Below are 15,270 nucleotides of genomic sequence, written 5' to 3'. Positions count from 1 at the left end.
CTGCATCAGATACATTTGAGCCATCATGCACTGCAACCACAATATCCTGCCTTCCACTTGTGACTCTTGAGACCTGTTTGTCTCACACTGTCTCTCAGATCCTCTCCCACATTGGGGTTTTTTGGCTTCTGCTATCACCGCAGTTGTGTGCTTTGTTTTATTCCTTATTTTTGGCCTGCTGATGCCTCCATGAGTCAAAAGTCACCATATGTCAGATGGGCTCACCCACCTCTGGTGCAACAGATAGTTAAGTTGCCATTTAAAGCGTTCAGCGACACACAGTAATGTAATCTTACTGACATTTTGAGCGTAAAGCCCTTTAAACAGGGCTCTAAATGAATGTAAATGGGCTTTCTTAGAATAAGACATGGTTCTACTTCTGCAATGTCTTGTCAGATAATTACCTAGCTTGTAAAAATAATGGCATTGCATTTGGTGTTTTTGTCCTGCTAAACGACATACTATCATGCAACTGTCATCAGTGTTTTGCTAATATGGAAGTTTGTCGGTGTGAACGCACATGTTTTTTATACTGTGCGTTCCAATACCCATACTACCATACTAAAAATACCTGCATATACAATACCTTGCACTTTGCAAGCCAGCCTGCTTTTCTTTTTATTGTAAACCACCATCCTCTGCGCAGCGAAAGATACATCACGTTGACTGAGACGTAAATGGATGAAAGCTTGTTGACAGCTGTTGGAGGCTGCAAAGATGGATGACAGCACATTCAAGTGACTGTGTAGCTCAGGTCTGACCAAATTATGTATTAAAATTTAAAACTGTAAACATTCACTCACCTTTATTTTCAAACAACTTCCTGGAAAAAAGGCTCAAATTTGCCTGTACCATACCAAACAGACATGGCAACCCTGAACCAGAGCAGTAAAATGTGTTGTCCAATTGGTGCGTTTCAGTCAATAGGACGTTGTATCCACTGCAGAGGGTTTAATGGATGACTTTTACAATTTCACAAAAGAAGATTGTGAAAATCCAGTCCAGTTTTTAAGGACATTTTCAAGATAAGGTTGCACATCGTCTGCCAATTGGAAGTCGAAAATTAAGTTTCACCCAGGAGTTAATATTCACTTATATAATCATGATAGTATACTGTTGTGCTTTTGGAATAAACAGAAAAATTGTAATTGTGCATTTTCAGGCATGACAACCAACATGAACATATGACTTTGAATTGACTTTTTTAATTGAATAAAGTTGAAAATGAGATTCAATTTGATTAAATAAAGTCGCGGCACGGCACAGTGGTGCCGCGATTAGCATTGTCAACTCACAGCAAGAGGGTTCCTAGTTCGAACTCAGGGTGAGGAAGCCCTTCTGTGTGGAGTTTGTATGTTCTCCCCTTGTCAGTGTGGGTGTTTTCCAGGTACTCCAGCTTCCTCCCACAGTCCAAAGACATGTAGGTTAATTGGTGACTCTAAATTGCCCGTAGGTGTGAATGTGAGTGTGAATGGTTGTCTGTCTCTATGTGTCAGCCCTACAATAGTCTGGTGACCTGTCCAGGGTGTACCCCGCCTCTTGCCCAATGTCAGCTGGGATAGGCTCCACCCCCCACATGACTACTAACAGGATAAGTGGTTACGGAAAATGAATGAATAAATAAAGTCATTTTAATATTGGCATCTTTGACTTTCATACTTATCATCGTGGGGGGGGAATACAGAGTGAGTCTATGACATCTGTCCTCTTTTTCCTTTTTCTTTCTAATGAAGTGTGACATGTAGTTATCATTTTCAACAAGAACTACTTTGCCATTGTTATTCAACACAAAGTACTCATAATACATTCGGGGGAAAGTGATGACACAGCATTAAGCCGGAGTGCACTGGCATCTTACATCTCATCTTAGAGTCCCATTATCTTCATGGGTCTGCGTGTTCCTTCTCTCTGCAGAGCGTATTGTCTTTCACCCTTCCTCCTCTCCCGTCTTTAATTTCTATCCATCCTCCAGGGCCCCAAGTGAGTCATGCCATTAGCACAAAATGCTGCCCTGCTAATGGTTGGCCAGTTTCCGCCATGTCCACTTCATGACAGACGCCCCATTTGTGCTGTTGCCCCTTTGAAGCCATGTGGATAACTTACTCCTCCACACTGACCCTCAGTTCCAACCCAGAAAGACTGCCATTGTAAGCCTACATTATATTGACCGAATTTTTCCCTCTGCATCCTACACAAATAAAATATCTTAAACCTGCATGAACTGATTTTTAGCCACTTGGCGGCAGCAGACAGAGGCTGTAGAAACATCACTGACGTCCCTTTTTAAAGCTGATATAGAAGAGCTGTTAGCAAATACTTACCCATTCACACATCTGGCCGACAAGGAGCAAAGTAAACATGAATTTGGAGTTGTGTTTCTGGCCACCTGATTAAGGAACGCCTTATATGTTTTGCCCTTTAGCAATGCTTAAGATTAATATCTGACTCTTTAGCTGCTAAATGCTTCACTATGTTCAACAGCTAGTCGCTAACTTTATCTATTGTTTGGTGTTGGACAGGTGGTGTACAGTGTGTTCTTAGAGCTTGAGAGCACAGATAAGAAAAAATATCAACATCTTTGTTAAATGTTGCTGTTGTCCCTGGCTTTATATGAGTAGAGGAAAAGTCCGCTAGCTGCTAGGCTAATTTATACAATGTAAAATGCCATAGGCTTGTGCTAAAAACATTAGCATGTTGTATTTGTGGGGAAAATGTGTCCAGATAAAGATAAGTGCATTGTCTTTGAATGCTATGAGTAGTGAAGCTAATTTGTGTACTCGTGTTTTAAATTTTCGCTATTAAGCCATGTTTAAAGTGTGTTTTGCCATGTTAAATCATCAACCTATTTTTTATATTATCTGAAACCACACATGAGAAATAAAGACCTTTGAATATATATTCATTACACACAGTTTTATTTTCATTAAAGGGATCCAAGGCCTTCACAAAAGGGTTGACTCTTGGTAGCTATACAGTACTAACACAACACACAACGACAACAGAAACAACACAGAGGACTTGTGTGAACGAGTGAAAAGACAAATAAATAAGAGTTTAAGTAGACATTTCATATGAGATCAAACCGAGATGCATCAACAAAACCAATAGCCAGAGGGAAGTGAGCAGAGGCTTAAAACCCTGCAAAGTACAGTAACGCTTTTGTACAATACTCGATTCATTTCTGCAAGTAGCTGATTGTCTATAGGCTTTATTTTTGGTCATGCACAGTTGATGATGTCATTGCTATTGTATTGACAGTGTTGCAATAATTTCACAGTTCTTCCATGTTTATCTCCTCTGCCTCCAGCTTTGATTGTCAGTCTCTTAAGTGTTTGCATTTGATTGTTTGAAGGCTTTTTGTTTGCTGTGTAATGATGCTTGATTGTCACTGGCTGATGGTTCTTTACAAAAAGGTCCCTGCCAATCCAACGTATGTATCGCTGCTAAATCTGTAACTGAATTGCTAATGTTTTTCTTTTGATAGATCCGATAAAATATATATATGTATATAAAACAAACAGAAAAACTAATTGATTTACTGTAGTTTTTTGGCAAAACTCATCTGTAATTATGTATATTTTTATGTTCAGCTTTGTATCAGATGTACCTAATACAAAGCTGAGACAGGGTGCATCCCTAATGATATTGTTTTTGTGCTTTGAGGATGATTTGAGTCCACAACGTGCTACATTCTTCCCTCCAATAACATCTGACAATATTCCATCTTCATCATACACGGATGTCTGTACAAAAATATGCAATATCAGTCTTAGTGTAATGTTGCTGGCAGGGGAGGCAGGATGTACTTTGTTTCTGTTTTTTATGGTATGTTTTTTTTAAGTTTTAGTAAAAGTGATTGCCATAAGCAAGTCTAAAATCTTCACAGTAGCCTCACACAGCTTAGGGAACAAGCTTGCTATCACAATATCATTGAGCTGCTCAAGTAACAAGAACCTGTGGTTACACTTCACAATACAGACATCTGCTGGCATTTACTTAGTAATACTCAATCACTTACTGAAGCAGTTGTGTGTGGTAGAATTCTAGTGATAACCGTGCCATTTGTTCTGCATGTATGAGCAAAAAAATCCTACATTTAAAGGAGCAGTGTGCAGGATTTAGTGCCATCTAGTGGTGCGGCCAGCTGAAACTTTTCCTGTGTTCCAAGTGTGAACTCCAACTTAGGATTCCTTCAGTGTTCATTGCGCGGGAGGTTTTTACTGAGAGCCGATGTATCCGCAGAGGTCTCTTCCCCTCTAAAACAAACTGAACCAGTGATTTAAACTGGTAAACACTGAATAAAGCAGTTTCATGTTAAAAATCAGTGTTTCTCCAATGCTATCCGGCACATGGTGGACTTCTTTCTCTGATAACGTAAGATTTGAAGCTGGAAAATCCGCAGAGGTCTCTTCCTCTCAAAAACAAAAGTGAATTAAAACCGGTAAAGACACTGAATAAATCAGTGTTCCCAGCAAGCAATCATCATTTAAATGTACTGGCTATATTTAGCTCCAATTTAGTCTAGCTACATGTAACCCAAATCTAGCCGATTTAATTTTTAAATTGATTAAATGTAATTTTCGCCATTGCAGATGGCGTGCGGTATGATATTCAATCACGTATGGAGAGTCAACAGTAATTAAAATATGTTTATCTCCATTTTTTGGACATGGTCTCTACATAGCCGTATAATTGATGACGTCTACACTTTGGCTATGGTTAGACGTCTACCAAATTTTCACTGACAGTCCAAATTCAGCCGTGATTTAGCCTAGACGTCAGGTCTTCATGTAGACGGCTATTAGACGTTTTTTAAACCAAAAAATGCTTGCTGGGTTGTGTTGCAAATCAGTGTTTCTCCAACGCAGATGGGCTGCTAGACCAACACCTGCTAATGTGTGCTCACATTTATTCTCTGGTAACTTATAATCTAAACGTTCAGGAGGTTTTTACTGGGAGCTGAATTATCCACAGAGGTCTCTTCCTCTCCCAAACAAACAGACCCAGTGACTTAGACTGGTTAAAACACTAAATAAAGCAGTTTCATATTACAAATCTGTGTTTCTCGGATGCTATTCGGCACGTCGCAGACCCAGCTGAATGTTTAGGTTTTTACTAGAAGCTGAAATATCCGCAGAGGTCTCTTCCTCTGCAAAACAAAGGTGATCAAAAACCAGTAAAAACTCTGAAAGAGGCAGTTTCACGTTACAAATCAGTGTTTTTCCAACGCTACTCGACACATTGCAGACGGGCTGCTAGACCAACACCTGCTAATGCCTCTAATAATTTATAATCCAAACCTTCAGGAGGTTTTTACCGGGAGCTGAATTATCCGCAGAGGTCTCTTCCTCTCCAAAACAAACACACCCAGTGATTTAAACGAATAAAAACACTGAAAAAAGCCGTTTCATGTTAAAAATCAGTGTTTTTCCAATGCTGTTCGGCTTGTCACAGAGGGGCTGCTAAGTATGGTGGCCAACGCAAAAACACAAATGGCCCTCTGTAGAGTCAGTGTTTGGTTTGTCCCTTCTGGGCTGCTGTAGAAACATGGCCGTGCAACATGGCGTGGATGACGACCTGCTCCCTATGTAGATACAAATGGCTCATTCTAAGGTAACGAAACCATGACGATTATTATTTTCAGGTCATTATTCACTAAAGAAAACATACTTATTATATTATATTCCATTTCTACAAATAAATCCCCCTGAATCTTACACACTGGACCTTTAAATTTATGGGCTGAGAGCTTGTAGTAACATCAGGCCGACTTTCTGAACTCTTTATAATTCAAACCTCAAAGCAGTCCTCTGCCACCTCTATCGATAAAAGTTGTTAAAACATACGTAACAAGCACTCAAAAGTCTGCTTACTGGCTCTCCAGAGCTTTCAACCACATCTCACGGTGTGTTTAAAGGTTTAGGCAGACACGTTTTTAGTCTAAATGAAAGCCAAAATGTTTAAAACAATAACATATCGTAAAACTTTTGAAGGCTCCAGTGCTTATTCTCAACTACCAAGTGATAAAAAGCACCGTTAAATGTTGCAACTCTGCACAGTGTGACCTAACTCTAATTTAATCCTGAACACACCTCAGACTAATCCTATTTCTAATCCTGACCTCAGCCCTATGATTTAACACACTATCCAAACAAAAAGCTCAACCCTATAATACTAAGCAAATACCAGTATGACCCGAGTACTGTCAAGTGCAACCAAAGCTGCTCTTGGCTGAATTTGTAAACATTTAATGCATTTCGGGGTCTGCAACTCATTGAGGCCCCCCTCTATAGCTCAGTCCTGTGCTTCTTTAAAACCCGTGAGTCCCCATATTGTTTTCTCGACACTTTTTTGTTACATGCCCTTTTTTTTCCTCCTCCTTTAGCTTTCGCCGGTCTGCAGCGATTGTCTGTTGTTCACTGTAATCTGGCCCAGTACTGACCCAGGTTATGACTCATGCTCTGCTGCTCAGTTCCTGGAACCTGGACCGGCACTGAAACGCCGGGCGATATGAGCCCTGGGTGGAAGAGAGGCAGAAGACAAACAAAGACAGTTAGCAGAGTTTCATTTACTGTGCATTGCAGCAAGCAAACATAACAGACACACACAGAGTAAATGTCTCCACCCCTGTTGAATAAACCTATATCTACCTCAGATACACTCACCGGTGTTGGAGTTGGCTGAAGACGGAGTCTGCAGATGAGGGGAGGAGTACGCCGATGAGTCAAAGCTGCGCGGAGCAGAGGGGGATGGAGGTAACATGCAGGAGTAGGAGGAGGCCGACTGGGGAGGAATAGACTGAAAGAGTGGAGGAGAGAAGTGGGAAGATTTAAGTTAGATTTATATTGAAATAACAAACTATATTATCTAAGAAAACCTCTTTCAAAAGTTGTACATAACCATTGCTGTCCACTGCACCATGTACTGTAAAGGCAGTTTAAAGTAATGACAGCAGTTTAACCACATGGAGGCGATAAAGTAGTGTTGTATGGTAGGAGTAAAGCAGAGCAGTAGCCCAAAGTACACATGCAGATTTATTTCACTTCCTTTCTGATCTTTATGTTCGGCTGTTCTTTCTTCCTCCATTGAAACTTTTAATTATAATCAATAAATCAATATTTCTATGTTATTGTTACTATTTTGTGCAGACCACTGGAAGACTAATAACTGTCTGGGTAGTCAAATAAGGAAGAAAGGATAACTAAACAAGAATCAAGAGACAAACTGAAAAGTCCGCACATGGTGATTTATGCAGAAAACAATATTTTTTTTTTTTTAAAGATATTTTTGGGGGCATTTTTTAGCCTGAAAGCGTGAAAGGGGGAGTGACATGCAGCAAAGGGCCACAGGCTGGAGTCGAACCCGGGCCGTTGCGGTAACAGCCTTGTACATGGGGCGCCTGCTCTACCACTAAGCCACCGACGCCCCAGAAAACAATATTTAATGCATAGATGTTGAATTATATTTTTAATTTAATGGATCAGTTTTGAACTCCTGCACCCGTGCACAGGGGCTGCCCATTAGGGAGAAAACCTGGTGGCCAGGCACTATAGGGGGCAGGGCCCATGGAGCAGTGATCATGTTCATCCTAAATATAAGCCATGATTCATGTATTGTTTCATTCATGATTCAATATTCACCATTACCTCATTAAAACAACAAATTTATTGCTGCCTCAGTTAAAACGTAGCCTCTTTCATAATGACCCCCCCCCCCTTTCCTGAAAATAATATATGAGTCATTTTTGGTGTGCAACGTGGGAGGCCCGCCACATGACCTGAGAAATTTACTGATCTAAGCTAAAAGAGAACGAGCATGTGCATGCCTAGTTTATATGTAACAGATTTGTAGCAGGCCAATTTACTGGAGCTTGTCAAGGGCCGAGCCATTTCAGTGGGCAGACCTGCCCGTGCATGAACATGTGAAATAAAGAAATAAAACACTGCGTATTTCATACTGCTGTTGGGACCGGGCTGATAAATTTGATGCATTCAAAGCAATGTAGATGATAAATAATGTGATTTGTCCTCCCTAGTGTCTGAAGCTTTAATAAATCTGTCTGGATAAGGCAGTTTTGTAACTTTGGTCAAAAAACATATCTGATTTAATTCCTGATGATCTTCAAACAATGGCTAGAGCTTTATATTCTTTGTGCTCCTCACACAGTGAAGCTTCAACACCAAAATGTTGCTTAGACAGTTGAAAATCTGCTTTAAAAACTTTTCCAGATCAAGGAACAGTTGCAAGGGTGTACAAATTTTTTTCAACAATGGAGGGGCCACATGAAACTGCCAGAAAATTCTGAGCATCAAACACTTAATTCCCTGCATTTTCACATTTCTTTATCCAAAAATGTGTGTATTTTCTGCATCAATTTATGATGTATTGTATATGTCTTTAACAATGATAAAATAAAAGTCCTCTACTATTTTCACGTTTTTATTGGGGGGACAAATGCACGTTCTAAAAACTGAGGGGGACGTGGCCCCTGTGTCCCCCTGAAATCCATGGCATTGAACTATTCTAGGTAGTTGGCGAGTTGTTTCATTTCCATTACCACCAGGAAGCCCTCGTATTAGAGTAATGGCTGAGGCTATTTTTGTTATACAAATGTCACACTTACACCTAATCAGAATCTAGATTTTAGAGGTTGTTTTTGACATATCGCCATTTTTTAAATCATATCACTAAATTCACATACTCCCAAATTTGCTTCCCTCAGCCTATTTTTTAGGATTGAATGTCACATTTAGATTACCTACTGCTCTTATTAATATAATTATAACTAAGGGGAGACATCCCAGGGTGAAATTTTTAACCAATAGATATCACCATGAAACTTCCCCAGTTTATTACTTACAGACAAGACACTTATTTTTTACATTACAAGTTTTCTGAAATTGTATGTTTAAATATGCAAATACTGCATAATCTAATTAAATATGCATTGATTTGCATAGATTTCCTGTTGGTGTCTCACCTCAAATAATATTATAAATGTAAGTTATTTTGCTTGCATAACAATAGTACGATATATTAAGAGTTTTGATAGGAGGAAGAATAAATTATGTTCATAATACTAGAAGTAGTAGCTGTGGGAGTGGTATTTATATCTGCAGTAATCTTCATTTATGTATTTATTTTGGCTATTGTGTGTTTTATAATCCTGATATAAAGGAGTTAAGGAACGCTCTCTGCTCTGGGGTGATGACCTGCTTTGCTAAAGTTTGGAAGGTGCTGATGAATGATGAATGATGAATAGTCCAACCTGGACTCCCGATGAGAAAACTGACAGGGAGCTGTAGCTGGGCAGGGACGACTCAGCCTGACTCAACATGGACCCTGGAGAGAGATACACACACACACAGAGCGAGATGGTGAGCGCACACACACACATTTATACACAAGTGACGGGAACATCTCGCAGTGGAAACGTTGTAATATAGATGCGCTCTAATGGAGAAACTCTAATGGTTTGCCTGCCTGCAAATGTCACTCTGAGGTTTGTAATTATAAACTGGTTATATATGTCTGTCGGCACATGTATAAATCATACACAGCAGATGTAAACTCTTACTTAAGGCATTGCTGATGTGCTACATGAATGAATCTATGAAGACGTATATAATGAGAGAGATTATAATGGACGTGTTGCAGTGTGGTGACCTGGTGTTTACCTGAACTGCTGCCGTGCTGCTGATGATAGACGGATGTGTTGAAGGAAGTGGTCAACGGGGCTTGGCTCTGTGAACAGGAAGTCACCCCCCCTGACCTCCTTTGATTGCGCAGCTTCTCCTCCCTCCTCCACTTGGCTCTTCGGTTTGAGAACCACACCTGTCAATCAGAGAGTCAGAGAGTCAGACTTCCTTATCACGACAAGCTGCATGCTGCTACAGGGTGAGCGTCAAGACGTATAAAAACGACAAGAGTTCCTTTACCTGTATCCTCGCCTCTGGTAAATCAATCTTGTTTGCCAATCTCTCCCTCGCAAAGACATCTGGGTAATGTGTCCTTTCAAACTCTGTGGATGATATTAACTAATGTCAAACACACAGTGAGAGTCTTAATCGAGGGTGACAGGACTATTGGGGAGCAGCTCGGCTAAGAAACCCTTGCTGTGTGGTGTTAACATGTTTTAATTTATCGGTTTATGTGAAAACAAAGCACAAGCTTCACATCCATTCAAAAGCAAATTAATTTAGTATAACAGTCATTTATTGCAGTCCTTGTTAGCAATTTTCCAAAAGGGCTGCACATAATGAAGAATAAATGGCATTAAATTAAACCCAGAATGTGAATCTGAAGCCTTTTACACCTTCCCCTTTTTACTTAAATTAAATCACCTATTAATTATCACATTATTTGGACAGATATTAACCCGCATGTCAGATAATTACAGCTTAAAATCGTCATCACTAATTATCTTGTCATGGAATACACACAAGTCCAGGACGCTGAGATGTATCCTTACAACCAGATTTGAAATATTTATCTGTTGCACTTTGTATAAATTATTTAACATTATGGAACACGCAGAAAGTTCAAATGAAAGGATTCATGTCGAGAAGCTGCCTAAGCACTTTATTTCAAAGTAGGCTGACTAAAATTAAGCTGAAGAGAAACCCTTATAGGCCTTCATTTGTCATCGTTTATTCTATAGATCTAAATTTGGCGTCATGTCTCTCATACAGAGTTGTGAGTACGTATCAATAAAACTTTTCTCTATAAAAGAATCATTCCTCATTGTGGGAGTTAATTAAAAAGTTGACAAACGGCTGACATTTTTGTTGTTGACAAGTCAGAACGAGAATATGCCTCACCCTCTAACTGACAGCCTGAGTCATCCTAATGAACTCTGAATTCTCAGGTCTGGTAATGGAGCGATCTTTATGGATTTTGCTGCCTGCACTTATGATGCTTAACATTAGTTTAGCATGTCGATAAAATGGCAGCAGAGGAAACAAATCAGTTGAGTTGATTACATCTGAAATGCTCATTATGTTGTCATTTTAACACATATATTGTTGTGCCTATAATATTAACTGGTTACCAGTGTTGTAAATAACTGCAGATTAAAGTTCCCACTGGTAACACATGGTTAATAAACCCATATTGCCCAGAGATTACAACACTGGCTCTATAAATTAAGTCTGTCTCACAAATTGTTCTAATTGGCTGGGTTATAATTGGCGTCTGTGTCAACACATGATTGTTATTGTGCCTTGGCCGCGCACTGAGGTCAGTGTACCTCATTAATGTCATTTGCACAGAGTGACCACAGTGATACATTTCCACTCGGCTGCACAGTGGACATTGCGTCCTTATTTAGCTCAAGGGCCCCGCTGCAGCCATATCCAGTCAAGGGTGGCTTTCTGATCCCTCTCAGTGGATATCGGGCCACGAAGGCCGGATCTCGCTGCATAACACAACCACAGTAATGATGCATTATCAAAACTCTGCTGTGCACGCTGCCCGAGGCTTTTTTGGAGCAGATAAGGAATATTTGTGGAGTTAAGATTCTGGATGATTTGCATCTTTCAGGGATCATGGGTGGCTCTCTCATCATAAAAATCCTGTCCTGCCCCAAAAAAATTTCTCATATTTACGCCCCTTGCCATTTACCAAGAAGCTGTAAACAAGGTGTAAAGGCTATAATCCAGTAACAAAGGTGTTGGCAGGGGAAAAAAGCAGCAGGGCAAGCTGCGTCATGACACACTCCAGTGTGGCTCGTGCTCATGGAGGGCGGCGATTGGCTGCGAGAGAAGGGAGAGAGCTGTGCGTGCTTGCATTGGCCTGACCTTTCTCCAGAGCCTCGATCTGCTCCTGCGTGAAGCTGGTCCGGTTCCTCTGCAGCTTCCTCTTGAGCTGCAGCCTCAGCTGAGACTCCTCGCCCTCGTCCCTCTCCACGGGGACTCCTCCCCCTCTGCCCGTCCCTCCTCCCCCTGCCTCCCCACCCAGGCTGCCCTCCGTGTCCAGCAGACAACCCTCAGACACTGGTCAAAGAGGAAGGCGACAAAAGAGTGTTAAGAAAATGGAGCAACGGCACATTTTTTTTTAGAATAACAGGATGTGTAGAAGTTGGTGAGTGAAGCCACAAGTGACCCTTTAATGTGGTTTAAATCTGACGATCTGTGAGAAGCTGCTCCCTCACCTGTGCTGTGTTGCGTCTGAACGCCGGTGGGGTCATGGTACCAGTTGTTAGGCCCGCTCCAATTTGAGCCGCTCTGCAGGTTCAGCATGGTTAACTTCTCATACATACTACGAGTGTCCAAACCACCATGAAGAGAAATAAAGGAGTCCTGTCCTGTGCGTGTCCACCCCTGTTTACTGTCACCTTTTGGCTCCTCTTTCCCCCCTTCAGTCCTCCAGTCCTTCCTCCTGGAGGGGTGGTGGTGGGGGTTAGAGGAAGAGGAGAAGAAGGAGGGGTTGAGATCGCATGAGTTCACACATGGTCGGCATTGTGGCGAATTAGCCTCATGATGACAGACAGAAATGGAGTTAGTTACAAGCCCGCTGTCGTAACGTGTGTGTGTTATACATTGGTACGCTGGTATACCATGGGGAGCGAAGGTACATTAGAACCCACTCTGAAAGCCATGACATTTATTATGCTACTTGCTTTTAGCTCTATCTTTTTGCATGCACACACACACACACACACGTATGCATGGAAAGACACTGCATTTACATGTAGCCACGAACTGGCATTGCGCGGCAGCTTTATGAGCAAGATCCCATTTAAACCAAGTCCATGTTTAACTTTCACTGCAAGACATTGTGTGCACAAGTGTGTCCACAAACATCATTATCTGCCTGGTCTGAGATAAATAAAAGCTTTCTTTTCTCCTCTTGTCTTATTTACATTCCCCCTTTTTTTTTTTTAAATGTCCTCTTTGCAGAGTGAAAAAGGAATGCAAAGGTATGTCAATACTGAGCCAAATCTGCAGCGGCACAATGTCAAAGGTCAAATTTCATTCATTCGGACGAGGCAGCTCCGTAACAACAGTGCATTCATCTGACTTTCAATTACAATCTAGAGGTTATTCTGTGATGGTGAAGTAACTTGATCCCGAAGCCTCCACCTCAGCCCGCATTAAAAAAGTGACCTTACACACATAAAAGCACTAGAAAGACTAGATTTTTTTGTGTTTTGCAAACTTACCAAGTGTCCAGGTGAAATGATGCGCCGCGTCCTGTGCGTTACTTTCCTCCTCCGTAGACCTTTATTCCCCTGTTCCCCCTGCGTCCCTAGTTCTCCAGCTTTGTTGACAATAACTGTGTGTGTGTGTGTGTAAAGCCGAGAGTGTAGCAGAGAGAGATGGAGAGAGTTAGACAGAGTGAGAGAGAGTGAAAGAGGGAGAGGGGGGGCTCTGGAGAGAAATGCGTCTGCGGGCACTCTTGTCCTCCAAGCGATGGAGAGAGAGAGGGAGAGAGAAAGAGAGGGAGGGAAAGAGAGGGAGAGAGAGAGAGGGAGCCACCGAGGGGTGACAAAGTGAGTCAACATCAGTGTCAAGTTTGAACTTAATGCCAGCGAGAGGAGGAGGGGAGGCCGAGAGAGTGGAGCATAAAGCACAGATAATGGAGAGATAGTGGATGATAAATAGATGATGGAGCTCAATTTTAACCATAAATTTCACATTAATACGAAGAATAATCAGCAGATGAGTGTGTTACTTTTTTTTTTTAACACAAACACATCTGCAACCAGACGACTGATACTGTTAGATGAATATATGAATGAATAAATAATTCTTATTTCGATTACATACATCTGGAAAAACAAAGATTATTTACACAAATTTTCTCACAGTCAGTAACCGAAAAAAGGAACAGGCTGAAACCCCAGGCTAATTATTGCCTATCCTATATCAACCAAAGAATAACCCAGAATATCAACTATACCAAAAACAGGAAATAAATAAATTAATAAATAAATTATACTCTAAATTATAATCCACACATTTTAAGGCTTTTTAAAAACTCAGCAGAGAGCTACACAGTTTCAAATCAGCACTGAGTCCATTCCATTACTTGACTCCCAAAAAAACACATCTGTATTTTACATTCTCACTTTACATGTTTCATGAATAAACAATCCTTTTAAATTATAATTTCCTTCTCTTAATCTAAAAAAAAAACTGCATACAGACAGGAAGGTTTCCGTTCACACAAGCATGGACTCATTTTTATTGATCCTCATTTAGATGCTTTAAAACTTTGATAAAGCTCTGACGTGTCCATGTGCACCTGCTATCATAAAATACTGCATTCAGCAACTGCACACAGAAGCAGATATTTTAGGCAAGAATTAAGAGATAGATGATTAGTAGGGAATGAATATTAGGCTTAACAACATGTTGATATGTTGATTTTTCTTATCTTGTCAACATACATTTTATTTATTTTTTATTTATTTCTGTGTCGTGTCATTTGGCCCATCCCTCATGGGATTACAAGACACCACTTTTTTACAAAACGTACATCTTCTGGTCTTGCATACAAAACATGTGGAAAAAGAAAAAGAAACACAGACAATACATAGGTTTATATATATAACATAACTATCACGTATCTATACATTATCTTGATAAAGAGCTTTTTTCCTCTTCTCCCAGGCTTTCACAAAATGAAACTCATTTTCTATATCATTTACACAACACATTGGACAAATCCGCCTTTCTTCTTCTAAATTAACATACCATCCAGTTTCCACAGTCAAAGGTAAAATACCAGATCTCAGCTGGGCACATAAAGATCTCTGCTTTTTAGACAAATTATATTCAACATAATTCTCTTTTCCATATTCAGTTCTTATCCTCGTAAAAGTGCGCAATTTTGGTTTAGTCCATATAACCTCAGCCCACTGTCCTTTTTCCTTAGCAAACACAGAGTCTTTAAACAAATTAGTGTTAAAGTTTTCGTAATTTAAAAGGCATTGACAAACCCAGAGCTACAAAATAATGTACGCACATGTTTAGACCAGGAACCAATAGTTTGTTTATCCCAAATAAATATTTGCTTCGTCAGCCTGCTTTCCTCCATATCAAGTAACCGATTCCGTAACTGAACTATACATATCTTACAGCGCTGGAACATATTTGTGCACAGCCAGGAAATATCTTACAGCACTATTTTGTACTGATTCACACACAGAAATATTTCTGAGGCCCCTAACCCCAGCAGTATAATCGAGCACTGGACATACACAAACAGCTTTGAATATGTTTGGAAACTCATATCTTTCAAATTTTTTACTCTTACCAATGATTC

General features: G+C 40.4%; 1 protein-coding gene across 1 annotated transcript; it reads right to left on the bottom strand.

The window, feature by feature from the left end:
* Positions 1 to 2,907: 2,907 nt before the first annotated feature.
* Positions 2,908 to 13,376, bottom strand: pax10 (paired box 10). Its single transcript, XM_050060890.1, has 8 exons — positions 13,163 to 13,376; positions 12,152 to 12,378; positions 11,799 to 11,993; positions 9,939 to 10,021; positions 9,678 to 9,834; positions 9,269 to 9,342; positions 6,666 to 6,798; positions 2,908 to 6,517 (listed from the first exon to the last, which is right to left on the bottom strand). Exons 2-8 carry the CDS (start codon positions 12,255 to 12,257, stop codon positions 6,417 to 6,419), a joined length of 849 nt encoding a protein of 282 aa, XP_049916847.1. The 5' UTR covers positions 12,258 to 12,378; positions 13,163 to 13,376; the 3' UTR covers positions 2,908 to 6,416.
* Positions 13,377 to 15,270: the final 1,894 nt, after the last annotated feature.

This window comes from Epinephelus moara, chromosome 13 (genome assembly GCF_006386435.1).
Source record: "Epinephelus moara isolate mb chromosome 13, YSFRI_EMoa_1.0, whole genome shotgun sequence".
In the NCBI taxonomy this organism is placed as follows: domain Eukaryota; kingdom Metazoa; phylum Chordata; class Actinopteri; order Perciformes; family Serranidae; genus Epinephelus; species Epinephelus moara.
Note: the sequence above shows the minus strand (reverse complement) of the source record. Positions and strands in the feature narration are given on the sequence as shown.

Bases quoted from the DNA above. Each gene is read 5' to 3' on its own strand.
- pax10 (XM_050060890.1), bottom strand. From the start codon at position 12,257: ATGTATGAGAAGTTAACCATGCTGAACCTGCAGAGCGGCTCAAATTGG. The intron at 10,022-11,798 runs GTCAGGCCAATG...TATCATCCACAG, and splicing joins GATCGAGGCTCTGGAGAAAG to AGTTTGAAAGGACACATTAC. The intron at 6,799-9,268 runs GTTGGACTATTC...CCACTCTTTCAG, and splicing joins TTTTCTCATCGGGAGTCCAG to TCTATTCCTCCCCAGTCGGC.